Genomic DNA, 16,726 nt, shown 5'->3' with positions numbered 1-16,726 from the left:
ATACCCCTGTTCTTGAGTATGCACTCTCAATTAGATTCAAAATACTGTTTGGTTGGAAGGAAGTGTTTATGTTAACTGGTTTGTTTAAGTAGATCAGACTTAAATTCCTGAAGTTAGAAGAAAGCCTTTTGCGAGCTATAATAGCAATGATCTATCACTGAAGAGATGATATGAATGCCTGTGAGAGTTTAGGTTGTGAAATTTTCTTTTGGTTGAAAAAGCAATATAATACAGCTTTTTAAAGACTTGGTTATAGATTGTCTCTAGTGGGAAATTTTTATGTGAATGCTTTTATACTTTAGGTAATATTCAAAAGTATATTAATTCCCTCCAACTACCTAATCTACCAAGTTGTCCTAACTGAAGCACTAAACTTCCTCTTTTTCCAACCCCAAAAACAACTCTGTGAAATGAATAAATTACTTTCTTTCTTCTAAGTGTTTACATTGCTGGGAAAATAATTGAAACTTTATTATTATAATAGCTGAATAATTGTAGAACTTTGAATGCGATGCTTAAAAGTTAACAAAGGATGGCAGCATTAGGAAGTATGCTTTCTAACAGGTCTCACCAAAAAATAGTTAATTCAATTATTTGGTGTTTCTCACACACACACACACACAATCAGAGAGAGAGAGAGAGGGAGGGAGGGAACGCCATGGCCATAAACTTTTAAAGGAACCTGAAAAAGATGGTCTCTACTATAATTGAAAATTACCTTAATTAAGTCTTAACTAAGAAATTTGGTAGTTGGTGATTTTAGGAGCTTTATTGATGTAAGATTTATAATTGAATGAGCAGGTATCAGATATGGGTTTCAAAACTTATAAAATTATTTTGATATCTCAAAATACTATACCTAGGTTTTCTTGGGTAGCTTTTTGTTAATTTACATTGTAATTTGTGGGGTTTTTTCCCCCCCTGTAATTATAAAAGCTATTTATTTTTCTTCCTTTTTAAACCAGGGTGTTAGTGTGGAGGCAGTTGATCCAGTGTTCCAAGCCAAAATGCTGGATATGCTGAAGCAGACAGGAAGGTAAGTATTTTAAATGATCATATAAAGGAATAATGGCAAATATTTTCAGAAACATATCTCAAAATTTTGGATGTTTATGAATATCATTCCTGGGGGCGGGGGGAATTACATGTAGTTAATGTAAAAGCATCACTGTCAGTGCTAGGCACCACCCATCTAGTTTCTCATTCATCTAGAATCAAAGAAATTTGCCAATCAGAAAACTGCTTCATGATAAAATTCTCAACCATCACATAGTAAGCTTGTGCTGTGGCTTCCCTCTGGTTAGCATATGGAGTTACTCTCTAGTCACTGATAATTGAAAGAGAGTTTATGTTCCATTGTATTTGAGAGTTGCAACCAAATAATATTCTGAATATTTAATTATATTTGTAGGCATATGAGTTTTAAAGACAGGGCAAATAGAATCTAAATATTCTTTGAGTTATTCCCCCCCCCCTCCCCCCGCCCCAGATTAAACCTCTCAATAGTTGTCATTCTCTTGCTCAAATTCTTCTACTGTGTGGAGAAAACTTCAAAATTAATGTTAGCAAAAGGCTCAGCAGCTGAGCAGATCAGTGCAAATTGGTTTTTGACTGAGTTCCTAGTTCTACTGCTGGTTTAATTGATATTTAATCCTTTCACAACAGTGGATCCTGGTGTCCATTGTTAAAAATATACTGTGCCTGAAAAATCCAACTCCCAGAGCTAAGGAGTTAAAGAGTAGATATTTACTTGAATGCTGAAAGGGTAAAAACTGGCTCTGAGAAAGTGTGGTAACAAGGTGAAAAACGGAAAGCCTTATCTACCACTGCTAATGTGCATCTCTTAATGATAGCACTCCTTTATCACACTTACTCATTGCCATGTTTTCTGGATAATGTGGTGTATGATATCAGTGTTTCTAATGGTGCTTCTTCACACCTGTGTGTTTATCATCTCTTCTTAATTTATACCCTGTTAGTGTGCTGTTTCTTTTCATATCATAAATGTATTCCTTGTTCTGTTCTGAACAGCTGAATGCCCTCTTTGTTTCAGACCGGAGATGGTTGTTGGTTGGTATCACAGTCACCCGGGCTTTGGTTGTTGGCTTTCTGGTGTGGATATCAACACGCAGCAGAGCTTTGAAGCATTGTCGGAGAGAGCTGTGGCAGTGGTTGTGGATCCCATTCAGAGTGTAAAAGGAAAGGTAGAGTAGATTCTGTCTTTATTAGCATCTACTGCTACATTCTGTTTGCAGTCACATTAAATAGGAATCTGTATTTTTAAAGCAGAATTCTTAATTACACAAAACCCCCGACCGGTTACTTAAAAAAGGAAAAAAAAGGACTATACAAGTTTATATGTGTGTCTTGGTATTATTTAGAGATTTGTTTCTACTTTAATCAGCTATTGTCTAATCATGAATGTTTATCTTTAAATTTTTTTATTTCATAGGTTTAGGAATGTTAAACCATGCTAAAAGCCTGCTATACACACTTCATGAATATTTTAATAAACAGTACTCTTCCTTTCTTTATTTAAAAATGGAGAATTTGGGATTGGCACATTTAAAAAATCTAGTTAAAGAGCTCTGTTTTACAGATATTGTGCAGGACATATTCTGGAGTTGTATGTTCCAAATATTTTAGACAATGAAAACTTGCCCCAAAGACTTGGTAACAATCATTCCCATTTTTGGAGTGAGGACCCAGATGAATAATTAAATATGCTAAATGATTCTGAAAAGAGATTAACTTGCAAAGCATATTGGGTTATAGTTGTTCTTTGTCAAAATCTTTTGTTCTTGTTTAGTTCTTTTTTTTCTTTTTTGTTCGTTTGTTCTTTCTTTCTTTTTTTTTCTTTCTTTCTAGCCCCATATGCCATTTTCCTATTTCCTGCCTCATGACAGCAGGGAGTAGCTCTATTATCACCTTCACAGAGCTGTCTGCAAATGTGAGAGGCAATTCGATTTTGCTCAACCACAGGGAGAGTGGATTAGAAAAACTACAGAACATACAGAAATTGGCTAGGTGGTTACTGCTTTAAAATACTGCTGAGGTGTCTTGTTTGAGCATGTACTTCCATTGTAGTGTAGAATAATTGTTATAATAAAATCATAATACATTTATGGGATCCTTTTTATGCAGCTTTTACAAATTATTTTTAGAGCACTTAAGAGTAAATATTAGCTTGCTATCTATTAGACCTGGAGTTTGATAGTACTGCAGATTACATTAACATCTGCTCACCAGCCCAAACAAACTAAATCTGGCTGTTAAAATGTGGAGTTTTTATCATGAATTTGAAGTTAAACACTTGCTGACATTATATTATTATGATGAATAAAATTGAGGTCTTCTCTAAATCATGATCCTATTAGATGTGGTTTAGCTTTTCAGAAGCAAAAACTATCCATAAAACCAATTATAATAGCTGATATACTAGGCAATTCAGTATAGGTAACTTCAGGTGCTTGCTATGTACCAGTATTTCAATTTATTTACTTTTTTTTTTTTTTTTTACTAAGTATGTTGTTACTTAAATAATATATCTGTATCTAAAAGGAATTAAAAATCCTTGATTTTTGTTTTTAGTTTTTTGAATTAAAGTACAGTATAATACTATTTAAGTTTAATTTTCTGATAACATACCTTTTTGGCAACTCATTTAAGTAATGATTCTTATTTTAGAAATGTAACAACAGAATTATCAGATTAAGTTTCTCTACCACAATATTTACAAATAATAATTGAAGCTTTAATTTTAAATATAATTAGAGTTTTATTTTGTATTATTGTGACAGATTTTTTTATGATGCTGGTTTATGTGACGGTGGCCACTTTGAAATGGAAAATATAGGCTTAAATACAATAAAAGAAAGCATTCTCAAAATAGATTGTAAATAAATGAATATGTATTTTATTTTTGGTTATCTTGCATATAGTTTTTTTAAATGTCAGTTTTAGGTTCTAAACCAGTTTTAAGTATCATACAGTGTTGGAATTTGCATTGCTTGTTTATAATTAATCATAATTCATATTAGAAGAATGTGTTGCATTTAAAAATACTTGTATCACATGACTGCTGTCATGTGGTAAAATGTAGAGTTAAAAATATCTAAAATTATGAAATAACAAGTAGTACTGTCTAATTTTGTCATAAAATATTTTTGAAAAATTTTTGTATTAGTATAAGTATGTATCATTGATGATTCACATCACTTGTTATACCTAACATAGATTTTCACAATTTTATTACCTGAAATAAAGATTTAGTTCTTTGTTAAGAACTAAAGTAACTTCATCTATAACAGTGGTTCTCAACCTGTGGGCCGTGACCCCTTTGGGGCTTGAATGACCCTTTCACAGGGGTTGCCTAAATACATCCTGCATATCACATATTTACATTACAATTCATAACAGTAGCGAAATTACAGTTATGATGTAGCAACGAAAATAATTTTATGGTTGGGGGTCACCACAACATGAGGGACTGTGCCCTTTGGTCACGGCATTAGGAAGGTTGAGAACCACTGATCTATAAGGTTCTGAATATGGTTATAATATATGATTCTCAGTGTCAAGACCTCTCGAAACTATGAACCAAATTAAATGCTAGTATATCCATGGCCAGTGTTCCTAGTTGAAGCATTAAACTTAAGAATATAAACTTGTAAAAACTGAGTAACATAAGACTCTGCCTTCCTCTCCCTTGCATGTGCTTTCTCAAAGCTGTCAAAATACTTAATAAGGCAATGAGTAGATCAAGAGTTAAAAATGGCAGTCTATATGTAAATGATTTAAATTCGGTTTCTGTTCACTAAATACCTCTTTCCTATATATTTTTATTTTTATAAATCCCAATATTATCTCTGTTTTTGAGTGATAAGCATGGATTCTTTCTTTGTAATCACAATTAATTCATAATTATTACTACTTTTGAGAACTCATTTTCTTATCAGGATTCCTGTCAGTAAAATGTTCATACATTACCTGCTAACTCCTGTTTGTGTCTGTTCTCTATCTTTAAAACATTAAAAAGGACACAAAACACTAATAACCTTTTAGTCTAAATACATCTCTATTTCCTTGAAAATATTTTATTTAATATAATCAGAAATACTCAATGGACTTTTAAAAAGAAATATTTCTATTGATTTTCAGAGAGAGAGAGAGAGAGAGAGAGGAGAGAGAGAGAGAAAGAAAGAAGAGAGAAGAGAGATTGGCTGCCTCCTGCATGCTCCCTACCAGGGATAGAGCCTACAAACTCAGACATGTGCCCTGACCAGGAATTGAACCAGCAACCTTTTGGTACACAGGACAATGGTCAACCAACTGAGCCACACCAGCCATGTCTCAATAGACTTTTAAAAATGTAATATTTATCTAGTTGTAGATCAGCTCATCTGTAGGTATTTCTTAAGTAAATCTGATATACCTGTATGCTAATGATTCTGGGGTACCACATAAAGAAAAAATGGTCTTTGTCTCTAGGAAATTAGTCATATACATTTGGTATTATTTGTGAGCCAGATAATATGCCATTTATATGCTGATAATCCTACATTGCGTACTGATAGAATACAAATTATACTGATACTGCTTTGTTTCTGTAAATTAAGTATTAAATTGGTTACTAGGGACAGATATAATTCAATAAATACTTATTTGGAACCCTGCATGTACCAATATATAAAAAAAGTATTTGTATAGCAAGCATAGTAAATACAGATTAAATTAAAAGAAGGAAGAAATGGGTAAAAGATGCACAAAGTACATGAAATTTGGACTGAGCTTTGAGGGATGGACAGGACATCACTCAGAAAAGAAGAGTTTGTACCTGTGGGGAAGAATGTAGGAACAATACCATTCTAGATGGTACTTACCTTTGTTAATTCTGCTTTCACAGATGCATTAGAATATAAAGTAAATAGTTTATAGTTTTTGTTGTTCTTTTCTAAATTAATGTTTTACAAAAAAAAAATGGGGCTCTGAAAAGTAAATACAAATATAGGAGAAAAGAATTAGGGGATGAATGTTATAAGACCTTAACTTTTATCTGCAGATATTTAGAAGGTTATGCCTTTTTCAGGACAAGGGGGCAAATATTTACCAAGACATTTTGTATTGGAAAGTTTTAAGATGGTGGAGATTTTAAACTACTCAACTAATAGTTTTGTTTTAGCTTGTTATTATTTTAAAAAAATGTCATAGAGGCAGGGAGGACATAGAGTAATGAAGAGCACAGGCTCTGGGATGAGACCTACATTAGAATTCCATTTTTATATCTTCTTTACAGCATGACCTTGAACAAGTTACCTAATTTTCTTGAGCTTCAGATTTTTTCATCTATAAAATAGGGATTTTAGTGACTATCATGATATTGTGAATATTATGAAATGACATATGCATGATTAGTGTACACATGCCATACATAATCAGAGGTGTGCAATAAATGGTCCTTTATTATTCTGAAGATTAAAGTAATTGTTACTTAAAAGAATTAACTACAAGCATATTTAAAAATATGAATATCTCTGAAAGTTTTGTTAAGAATAAGTCTATAAATTAATTACTAACTTGCTCACTTTAGGAAGATGAAGATAATGAAAACTTTCCATTCCATAAAAGAAATGAGAACTTTCCCTTGTATTTTCTATAAGCCTGATGAATTTAGGAATGCTCTTCTGATTCAGCTACTTTTTATTGAGCAATTACTATTTTCCAGCATATTTCTCTGGGGCATGCTGATGAAGAGGAAAGTGAATACATTACATTAAAATTCTGGCCTTTGAAGTAATTAAATGTATTATACTTAAAACCATTTTGTGTTTTGGAGCCTCTTTTGGTATAAAAACGTTTTCATGTCTTGGAATTTATATATTGTCTGGCAAAAGTAGTTTGTTTGTTTTTTTTAAGTAGTTTTTAAAATAAATTTTTATAAAATAAAATCAAGGAATGGATGTGTCAGTGGTCACTGTTATCAGTTTGGCTTTCAGCATATAAAAAACTGCAGTTTTATGAGTTTTAGTAAGTAATTTTTCTATGTTAGAGGAGTCATAGAGTCATTTATTAAATGTGTGAATTGACAAGCTCAGTGAGGCAACTTGTTCACAAACCTTAGCCTTGATGAATTTGTGTGTAATCAGAGCTAGAGTTCAAGTTTACCATGTCATTTGTCTTTTAAAGGTAGTGCAAGATATTTAGAATAGTTGTTATTCATAAGACTTTCTTTTACTCTCTTTTGATTATTATCCCTTAAGGATCAGTGAGAGCTGGATAATCCTAATCTCAAATTGTACATACACACCTTTTCTTTATCTCATTTTCCAGATTGAAAGAGAAAAATAGAAAATAGGACACATAAAAATTCTATTTCCACTTTTAATATAGTTCTGAGCATACCCACCCAGCTCTTGGGACAAGTTTATTTACTATTGTATCTTTTGTTTGCTTTCTGTTTTGCACTTTTGTTATCAAATTAAAGTTTTTTAATAGTATTAGCTTTAGTCTGTGACGATAGCTAAGAAAATACTATAGGTACTAATGTACCTATACTATACCTGACAGACAAATGTAATGGTTTATAACATTTAACTAATATAATCAGAAATTGTCTGTTGGAATGTTAAAGCAATTTTTTGTTTAAAATTCTAACAAGCATAAATCGTATATAAATCTAACAGTTTTTAGTGTTCCGTTATCTATAAGAATATTATCTACTCCTTTGCTTCTGTAATGCTTTTCATTCTCCAGTCTAATCCCTGGTCATTCATTCAACAGACACTGTTTTACACTGGAGACAAGAGTAACATCTATTCCCTGTACCAGCCTGTGTTGTACCAGCAAATGGAAACATGACTTGGTTTAAAAGGCCTTTTCATAACATATATATATATATATATATATATATATATATATATATATATATAATTTGTTTAAGATATTCAAACGATTTGACATTAGCTCTTATTAAGTATGAGAGGCTTGGTGCACGAATTCATGCACGAGTGGGGTCCAGCCGGCTCACCCGATCAGGCCGGGGGGGAGGGGCTGTGTGCAGTTGGCCGGCCGGCCCCACCCCCTGGTCAAACTCCTGGTCGAGGGGACAATTTGCATATTAGCCTTTTATTATATAGGATGAGAATATTTCTGGACATGGGACTTAGTTTTGGCAGTTTTAATGTTGTTATTGTAATTTCCTGAAGAGGGTAGAATTGATTGTAGTGGTAAATTTTCTTCCTAGTCATAGCTGATTCTTCAGTGATTATTTTTAGCTGCTAGTAAGCTAATTAATAGATGCCTACTGTCACTTTTTTACATTTAAAATACCTTTATTCTCTGCAGTTTTTATTTCAAATTAAACACAGGTCAGTGCTTGAGTGATGTTTGAATTTTTCAGTTCAGCATTCCATAAAACAGTTTTTATGGATTCAAAACTGAGGAAATGGTAAAGTGTATTTTTTGTCAAGCTTGTGATCAGATTTTTTATAGATAATGAATGTTATCTATAAAAAATAAACCTGAATAGTAAAACTATGTATAAAATAATATCCAAAAATACTTTCTTGGACCGTTTCACATTTCAATAGGTATTTATTCTGTACCATATTATGTGTGCCAGAGAGTCACTGGGAAATGGATATTCAATGGTGATTAAGACTCAAACCTTGCTGTCAAGTAACTGAATCTAATAGTAGTTTTTTTGTTGTTGTTTTTTTTTGCTTTTGTATTAGGATAACTGTTATATCAAATAGCTTGGTGATGAAGAGTACTGGCTTTGGCATGCTGTGTCTGAAACAAATCGTAGTGGCATCATCAAGTCCCCTGATTTTTGCTTTCCTCATCCATAAATTGAGAATATTAATACCTACCTCTTAGTTGTTGAGAACATTAGACAAGATAATTTCTGTACAATCAATAAGCCCAATAAAAATATGAAAAGTGATACATAGAAAAGTAATTGATCTTTACATATTTTTTCTGCAAAAATGACCTTGCCTTTTGAGAAATGGCAGTTTAAAGCCTATATTTGCATTTGTCTTTGAAGGTGATGCTAAAGCACAACAAATGTATGTAAGTCCTTTATTCCCCTCATTCACCCTCCATACCTCCTTGCTAACGTAGTCAAGCCCCAGCCTTTAGTCGAGCCTCTTATTCCTTTACTTTATGTGCAGCTGTCGATAAGCATGTCAGTTGTCTTGCTTTAGTTTGTTTACTAGAGAGGAATGTGGACTTCGTTCATTTTATGTAGGCTGACAGAGTAGCCACCAGGTAGAATTGGGATTCCATGTTGGGATCAGACCAGTGACCAGAGATGATCGGGTCTCTTGTAGCTCATTAATAGCCTCTTGTGGAGTTCAGTTTTTAAGTTCACTGTGCATTTGTCACGTAAAGTCTAGAAATACTTATCTTGCAAGAACATTGAGATTCTAGGCATATTGTCATTTTTATTTTTTATTTTATTTTTTTAAATATATTTTATTGATTTTTCTTTTTTTTTTTTTAAATATATTTTATCGATTTTTTTTCAGAGAGGAAGGTTGAGGGATAGAGAGTTAGAAACATCGATGAGAGAGAAACATCGATCAGCTGCCTCCTGCACACCCGCTACTGGGGGTGTGCCCGCAACCAAGGCACATGCCCTTGACCGGAATCGAACCTGGGACCCTTGAGTCCACAGGCCGACGCTCTATCCACTGAGCCAAACCGGTTAGGGCTATTTTATTGATTTTTTACAGAGAGGAAGAGCGAGAGATAGAGAGTCAGAAACATTGATGAGAGAGAAACATCGATCAGCTGCCTCCCGCACATCTCCTACTGGGGATATGCCCGCAACCCATGTACATGCCCCCGACCGGAATCGAACCCGGGACCCCTCAGTCCGCAGGCCGACGCTCCATCCACTGAGCCAAACCGGTTTCGGCCATATTGTCATTTTTAAAAAGAGATAATTTCAGTATAACTATGCCATTTTTATTTTAATTAGGAATTTTCCTAAGGAAATATATTCCCTAAGTGTCTCTCCCTGATTTCCTTTTGATGTTTTCATATTCCAAGTGTTTGTGGATGCCAAATTCATAGTTCTGATTTGGTTTGGAGAATAGCTTTTTTCTAACTTTAACACTGTCCTCTGCTTTGTTTACTGTGTCAGTTTGGGTGCTCCAAGAAGCAGATGTCAAAATGGGATTAGATGTGCAAGAGATCACTAGGGGAAACACCTTCAGACAGCAGTACAGGTTTAATCCTGAGGAAGACAAAGGAAAAGTAGGACTGGGTAGAAGAGCATCAGATTGCAGCATATTTCTAAGTTTCAGCCAGACTAAAGGGAGTCCTTGAGGCAACGTTTCCCTTTAGAGGAATCCCTGTTTTGGCAGGAATGGCTAGGGTCTAGTACCTCTGTTGCTCAGTCATTGGCTAGGAGCAGCCCAAGGGAAGCATGACCCGGGGTGAACCCTCAGAGGACCTGAAGGTGCAGCATCTGGAGGCTGTGAGTCAGCTATGTTCTCCACAGTAGGCTCTCTTGAAAGGAAATCTGAGATGGGCAATTCCATGACTGCCACAGTTAGTAACACTAGTAACTATGGGACAGATACATATGTATTATTTTATTTAATCTTACCACCAACTCTGTGAGGTGTCATTCATGCACAAACGGAGACAGTGAGAGCTTAAATAGCTTACATTAGATCACTGACTTAGTAAGTGATAGAGCCAGAATTTTAACTTGGGCAGGATTCTGACACCAAAGTATCTCAAGCATTTAAACACCTATACCAGACTGACTACATGTGTACACTAAAAAATCATGCCAAACTTTAAGACTTAATTATATGTTTGTTAACAAAGTTTCATGACTCTAAAAATAGCTAATTACCTTTTGCCATGCTAGCTTCTAAAGATCAGGGTTTTTTTCCCATTAAGGCATATATGTTCAAAACTTGTGTTTTTTCTGTTTAAATTTTGATGCATGTCTTCACTTGTCAGAAAAAGTACATTATGCTTGTTACACCCCATCCCGCTTTCCTCCAAATATATTGAAGTTGTACTACAGATCTCCAGCTACAGTAAGCAATTCTCCAAGGATGAAGAAAGAAAATGTACACACACATAAGAATTTCTTTTTCAAAGATAAAATTGACATTTTATAAATAATTTGCATGTTGCAAACTTGAGACTAAGAAATCACAGCAATTCAGTGATATGCATTTGGCATGAGTCAGTTTTAGTTCTTAGTGCTTTTCATTGGAAATGACATAAAAAGTAAGATTTCTTTGAATTTTTTATGCTGTGGGCTTACAAGAGACATAGATGTTTTTCTCTTGTAGATGTCTGGCAGTGCATGGCAGCAGAAGTAACGAAATGGTCACAAACCCCAGCAGTACTTCCCAGGTCACATGCACCCTTAATTTTTAAAGAATCTGGAAATAGCCTAAGCAGTTGATAACAGGTCATTTCTAAGTGATAAAGGATATTTGATATGGATGTTGCTTTTCTTTCCACACCTAGTTTTTTATAGTCATTCCGAGACTTTATATGGTGGTAGGCTTATATAAATTTAAATATGTAACTTAACTGGTTACTGAATTGTAACACTTTTTCCTTTTTCTGATGTTTGACATTGATTTTGAGGTTTAAAACTTTTTTTCAAGCTTCAAAACAATTATTCTAGTTCATTTTCTGTATAAACACTTCCCATAGTCATTGACTTCAATGTAAGTACAATAGTAAATGCCAAAGGCAGCAGCTACTGTTAAAAAAGAGAAGGGGGTATTATGAATTATATAACTACTGCCAGAAATGCTATGCATTTTTCTTTCAAACACCTTTTCCTTTGTATTAACTAATTTTAAGAGTTACTTAAAAATATAAGTTCCTTTGAATGTAAAAATTGGGAAATAAAGACTGGTGTTTTAGAAATTTAATTTAGTCTTTCAGTGACCTAGCAGTTGATATGAAAACACAAATTTAAAAATAAATAGCACATTGGATAAACTGTACTATACTCATGAAAAAAGCCAAAAATATGAATTAAGTGGGATTAAAAAATAATTAGTTTTGAGTCCTAAACCATATTCGTTATTAAATTGAAATGATAGGTTCTTGACCCTTGGGTGTGCTTGGAATAAATATGGAACACAGTATTGTTTTTAAAACTATTTTGCTTTTATAAGCTAAGACAGATGTACAAAAAAGATGTAGTTTTTATTTTGTATTGGCAGCTTCCAAATATTTAGTGTCTATTTCCAAGAGTTGCAATTAGTAAAGCAACCATGATACTGAAATCTGCACATCCCACAAGCTAATTATATTTGCAAGGTCAGAATGAATACATATTTTCAGAAAAATAAAGGGTTATATAAATATGTGTCTTCTACTTGGCTGTTATATCACAGTTTGTTGATCTGGAATATAATGTGTACAATTCACAAATTTGTCTGATAACAGAAAGTGGTGTGTGATTGTGTTTATTTTACTAACCAGTATATTCACAGCAATCACTTCCAAATATCTCTCCAGTAAAGATGTGTTAATTACAAAACAGACAAGGTCTTCTATTATATTAAAGCTACTAACAAGAAGACAGCAGGAATCACACATGTAAATAGCATCATCAACCCCTATTTTAGTCCTCTGTTTTGATCTGTGAGTTGCGCATAGACCAAAGGTGCTATTAAAGACTGAGTGTATGAAATAGGCAGCATTATATGAACAAAATTTATTCAACAAGAAAACAGACCTTTAACATGAATTTAACAAGCCTGAGAAATTATAAACTATCATATGCTGCAGATTCATGCAGTGATAATAAACAAAAAAGGAAAGTAAGAGGTTTCCCTAAGCTAGCCAAACTGCTAATGGTTTTGTTATAAGCTGTCTACTGTTGCAGTGACCTCTGAAAAGTCTCAAGGCACTTGTACCAGAAAAAATTAAATGATCAGGCTGGTGAATAGAGATTCGGTATGGTGTGTAGGACTACAGCATGGAAGGGAATTAAAAAAATATAGCATCATATTCCTGAAAATATTCTTCATGCTTTAGCTTACAAGGTTTTATTACTTATTAAATAGGTAGTTTTCATGTTTGTTTTTTGTATTTTGCTAAATTCCTGTTTGGATTTATAAGGCATAAACTGAACTGGTTTGATGTATATATACTTTAAAACAAACTCATTAGAAAATTCATATAGCTCCAAAAAGTGGATTATTTGCCTTGTTCTCCCCTCTAATACCTTAATTAATCATTGGGGATTCTTTGTTCAGTATATTGTATCCAAGCTTTTCATTCTTACCCATGGAGTGACCACTTTGCTGTCACTATATTGCATCATGCTGTAAATACATAAACATGGAGAAACGCCTTCAGCTTGTACACACCTCCAAGTGCTCACTGGGGCTTTTTCTTGAATTGTACAGTGGCATAATTAACACCTTCTTTACCCATTGCTCATTAGTGCACTGGACATTAATGAGTCTATTTTGATAGGTTGCTCTAAAGGAGAAACCCACTTATTCTCACAGCGCAAAAAGCAATTATAAAATTGTACAGAAATTAAAATGTAGACTTTATTGCCATATTTATGTTTTTATTGCATATAAGTCTAATTTTGGTCTGCAGGTTGTTGAACATGTTAGTTTCCTTAGACAGTTGCTATAGTGATGGCAGCAAATTCCTTTAATCTTAGTGTAAAGTATTTATTTTCTATTGGCTATCATATTGCTACTCAGGAATTGTCCACCTAAGCATGTTGTTTCACATAGGCCATCATTTATTAGCTGAACAGTATATTAAATAGTTGAATTTTTCTCTTAATTTGTAATATAATTTAAAATTTTTATTCACATTTGTTTTTAACTGATCATGATATCTACTTAGTTGGTATTTTAATTTCCTTTTTTATGAAGTTTCACAGCTGCTTATAATATTCCAGAGAAATATATGTATTTACCACTCATAGTAAGAGTGGCAATTCTTAATTCTGTATTTAAGTTGCACATCAAAATGGTCACTTTTCTTAGGACTACATTTTAATTTTATCTCATTTTATGTGCTTTTTAATAGAAAATGTTAGACAACTGTCTTAAAGTATTATAATGTCTGATATTAGTACCTATTTTTATTATTGCTGTATGGAAAAACATTAGAAAAATTTTTAAGTATACAGATGGACATATATTTATATATAAATGTGAAAGTTAAATCTGGATTGTAGTTTTTGTATAAAAAGAAAATAGTTTCACAAACTATTAAATCATACATTTTGGGGGGATACTTGGTTTTATTTTGAGGCAAGAGGAACCTTTGAGGAATTTCAAACTGTTAGAAATAAAAGCAAAATTCAAAGTTGATTTTGTGGGTTTGTTATTTTGGGGGTTTTTTTGCCTTAGAGTGGATAGAGGCCTGAGATTGACTCACTTTTCCTAGCGCTGTGGTTTAAGTTTGTACTCTGATACTGTTGACCTTTTGTGGCAGCCTTTTAGAAAGGGAGATTTTTGTTTTCTCTCTTTCTTTTAAATCTTGTTCTTTAGCAGACAACATGTACAAATGAGAACCCACTAAATAGCAATAGCTTTTAAAATGTTGATACATCCTAGTTGTTTAACACTATGTAAGACAAGTTTAGAAATACTATATTATCCTGCTTTAAGATTGTTTTTATGTGATAAATAAATGTATTGAGTTTATTCTCTCGGTAATTGATTTCAATTCCCTGAAAGAGGCACAGCCCCAGTGCTTTACTTAAAACTTTACAACATTTAAAAGCTTTAATGAGTTCTTTCAAATCCATGGTAATGAACAGAGAAAAGCTATGAGACTATGTGATTCTTGTTAAATCTCTTAATATATAAGAGCTAACAGATGACATTGTATCATGTAAGAATTTGAAGTCTTTCTATACAGAAATATTGAATACACTTAGCACAAAGAGGATTCCTATTGTTATTTCTTTACTGTGAACTGCATGCCATGTCATTCTATACCATGTTCCTGGCTTAAAGCTTAGATGACCTTGGTTTTCTTGTGTTGTGCTGCCTGTTCTTGACAGTGGCTTCACAGATGACACTTAAGGCCATCACACAAGATACAGAGTCTTTTATAGTCACAAGAAGTAAAAGGTATCTGACTAGAAGAGAATCCATGGAGCAAGTGCCTTGCTGGTTGTAATTTTGTTGTCATTTCAAGTACTGTGGTGGTATAATTGATGTGACAGGGCTGGGCTTTAGATGTGGTCCCTTAGCTTGTGCTCACTTTCAGTTTTAGTTTCTCTTTGTCATTCATTTTGATTAGGTAAACGTTAGGTGACAAACATATGCACACCACGGAAGGCTGTTCAGTATAAGTTTAGTAATGAAGCACTTCAATAATAAAGATGCAAAGTTAATATTTTTCTTTACTGCCTTATGAAAATTGCAATAATTGGTGTCACCTTACATTACAAGATTGAGGGTGGTGTGCTGATGGCACAGTCAGCAGGAGGCTCTTTTTTATTAATATTATAATTAAATGATTTCCTGGAAATAGGCCAGAAACAGATGCAAGTTGATCATGCCTTGTCCACTGTTGCTTGGCATCATCACTTGCTTTTTAAAAGAGAATTGACCTGACACCTTGTTTTTACAGGTTGTTATTGATGCCTTCAGATTGATCAATGCTAATATGATGGTCCTAGGACATGAACCAAGACAAACAACCTCAAATCTGGGTCATTTAAACAAGCCATCTATCCAGGTAATGCCCCTTCTTGATAATGTGTTAAAAACTATGTTTTACATTTTAAAAGCTGTTAAAAATGGCCATTCTGAGATCTAATACTTAGCCTTTTAACTTGTATATGATTAACTTTTTTTGTGCTTTAAAAGATTATGGAAATATTGTTGAAAAGTTAGATTTGCTTATGTGAGTCAGTTTTTAGTATAGTCTTTAAACTTTCCTAATAGTTTGAGGACACCCTTTGGGGAACATAGTATAATCTTTATCTTGAAATAACCTTATGGCTTTGCATGGTTAACATTGGTAAGGATCAATAGGAGTTCCAGGTGGAGTGCATTAGGGGTCATTCATAATTGATGTAAATTTTAAGAGGTGCCCAGAAATAATTCCCAAACAGTATTTAAATTTTTTTTTTCTGTTTAATCCTCACCTTTAAATCACGTCCTACAAAACATTTATATATTACCTTTGATTAGCATTTATATCTTGTTTGAAGTGATGTCAGCCGTTACAGTTTTCAACACTTAATATCCTCCTGAGTGATTAATGTTTTCTTTGTATCATTCACATGCCTCATTGTTTTTACACAAGTCTTTATAATCTGCAAAAATTATTTTAAATGTGATTTTAAATGCACCACAACCTGTGTCTATACAGTTAATTGCTTCTCTGAAGATTAATTAAAAGGACAGAAATACCATGTTTGGTTAAATAGAACACGTAGGAAGAGTCTTCATAGTAGCTATTGCTGTTCCACCTCTGAAACCTTACGCTGCGATACCATTGTCTTTGGGGAGTTGTGGCTTTAGTAGTTATCCACGGTTAAGCCTTTGTTATACTTTGATAACTGTACTTTCAGTAGTTATTCATGGTTAAGCCTTTGTGATACTTTGATAGCTGTACTTTTAGAAGTTTACTTCTGCAGCAGTCAAAAGTAATTTGAAATCTTCCATCAGAGTGAAATGTTTTGTTTCAAAAGATTTGAGGTGTGTCACTTTGGGAGGAAAATTTTTTCATA

The 16,726-nt window shown here is 33.4% G+C and overlaps 1 protein-coding gene across 2 annotated transcripts in view; it reads left to right on the top strand.

The window, feature by feature from the left end:
• PSMD14 (proteasome 26S subunit, non-ATPase 14) overlaps positions 1-16,726 on the top strand; it is an 84,484-nt gene that overhangs the window by 43,766 nt on the left and 23,992 nt on the right. For both annotated transcript variants that reach the window (XM_081095921.1, XM_081095922.1), the window contains 3 exons: positions 966-1,036; positions 2,054-2,204; positions 15,619-15,726. In XM_081095921.1, the coding sequence (XP_080952047.1) occupies positions 966-1,036; positions 2,054-2,204; positions 15,619-15,726 (330 nt within the window). The remainder of the gene's footprint in view (positions 1-965; positions 1,037-2,053; positions 2,205-15,618; positions 15,727-16,726) is intronic.

This window comes from Myotis nattereri (genome assembly GCF_964212035.1).
Source record: "Myotis nattereri genome assembly, chromosome: 7".
Lineage (NCBI taxonomy): Eukaryota > Metazoa > Chordata > Mammalia > Chiroptera > Vespertilionidae > Myotis > Myotis nattereri.
This window is presented reverse-complemented; position numbering and strand designations above follow the sequence as displayed.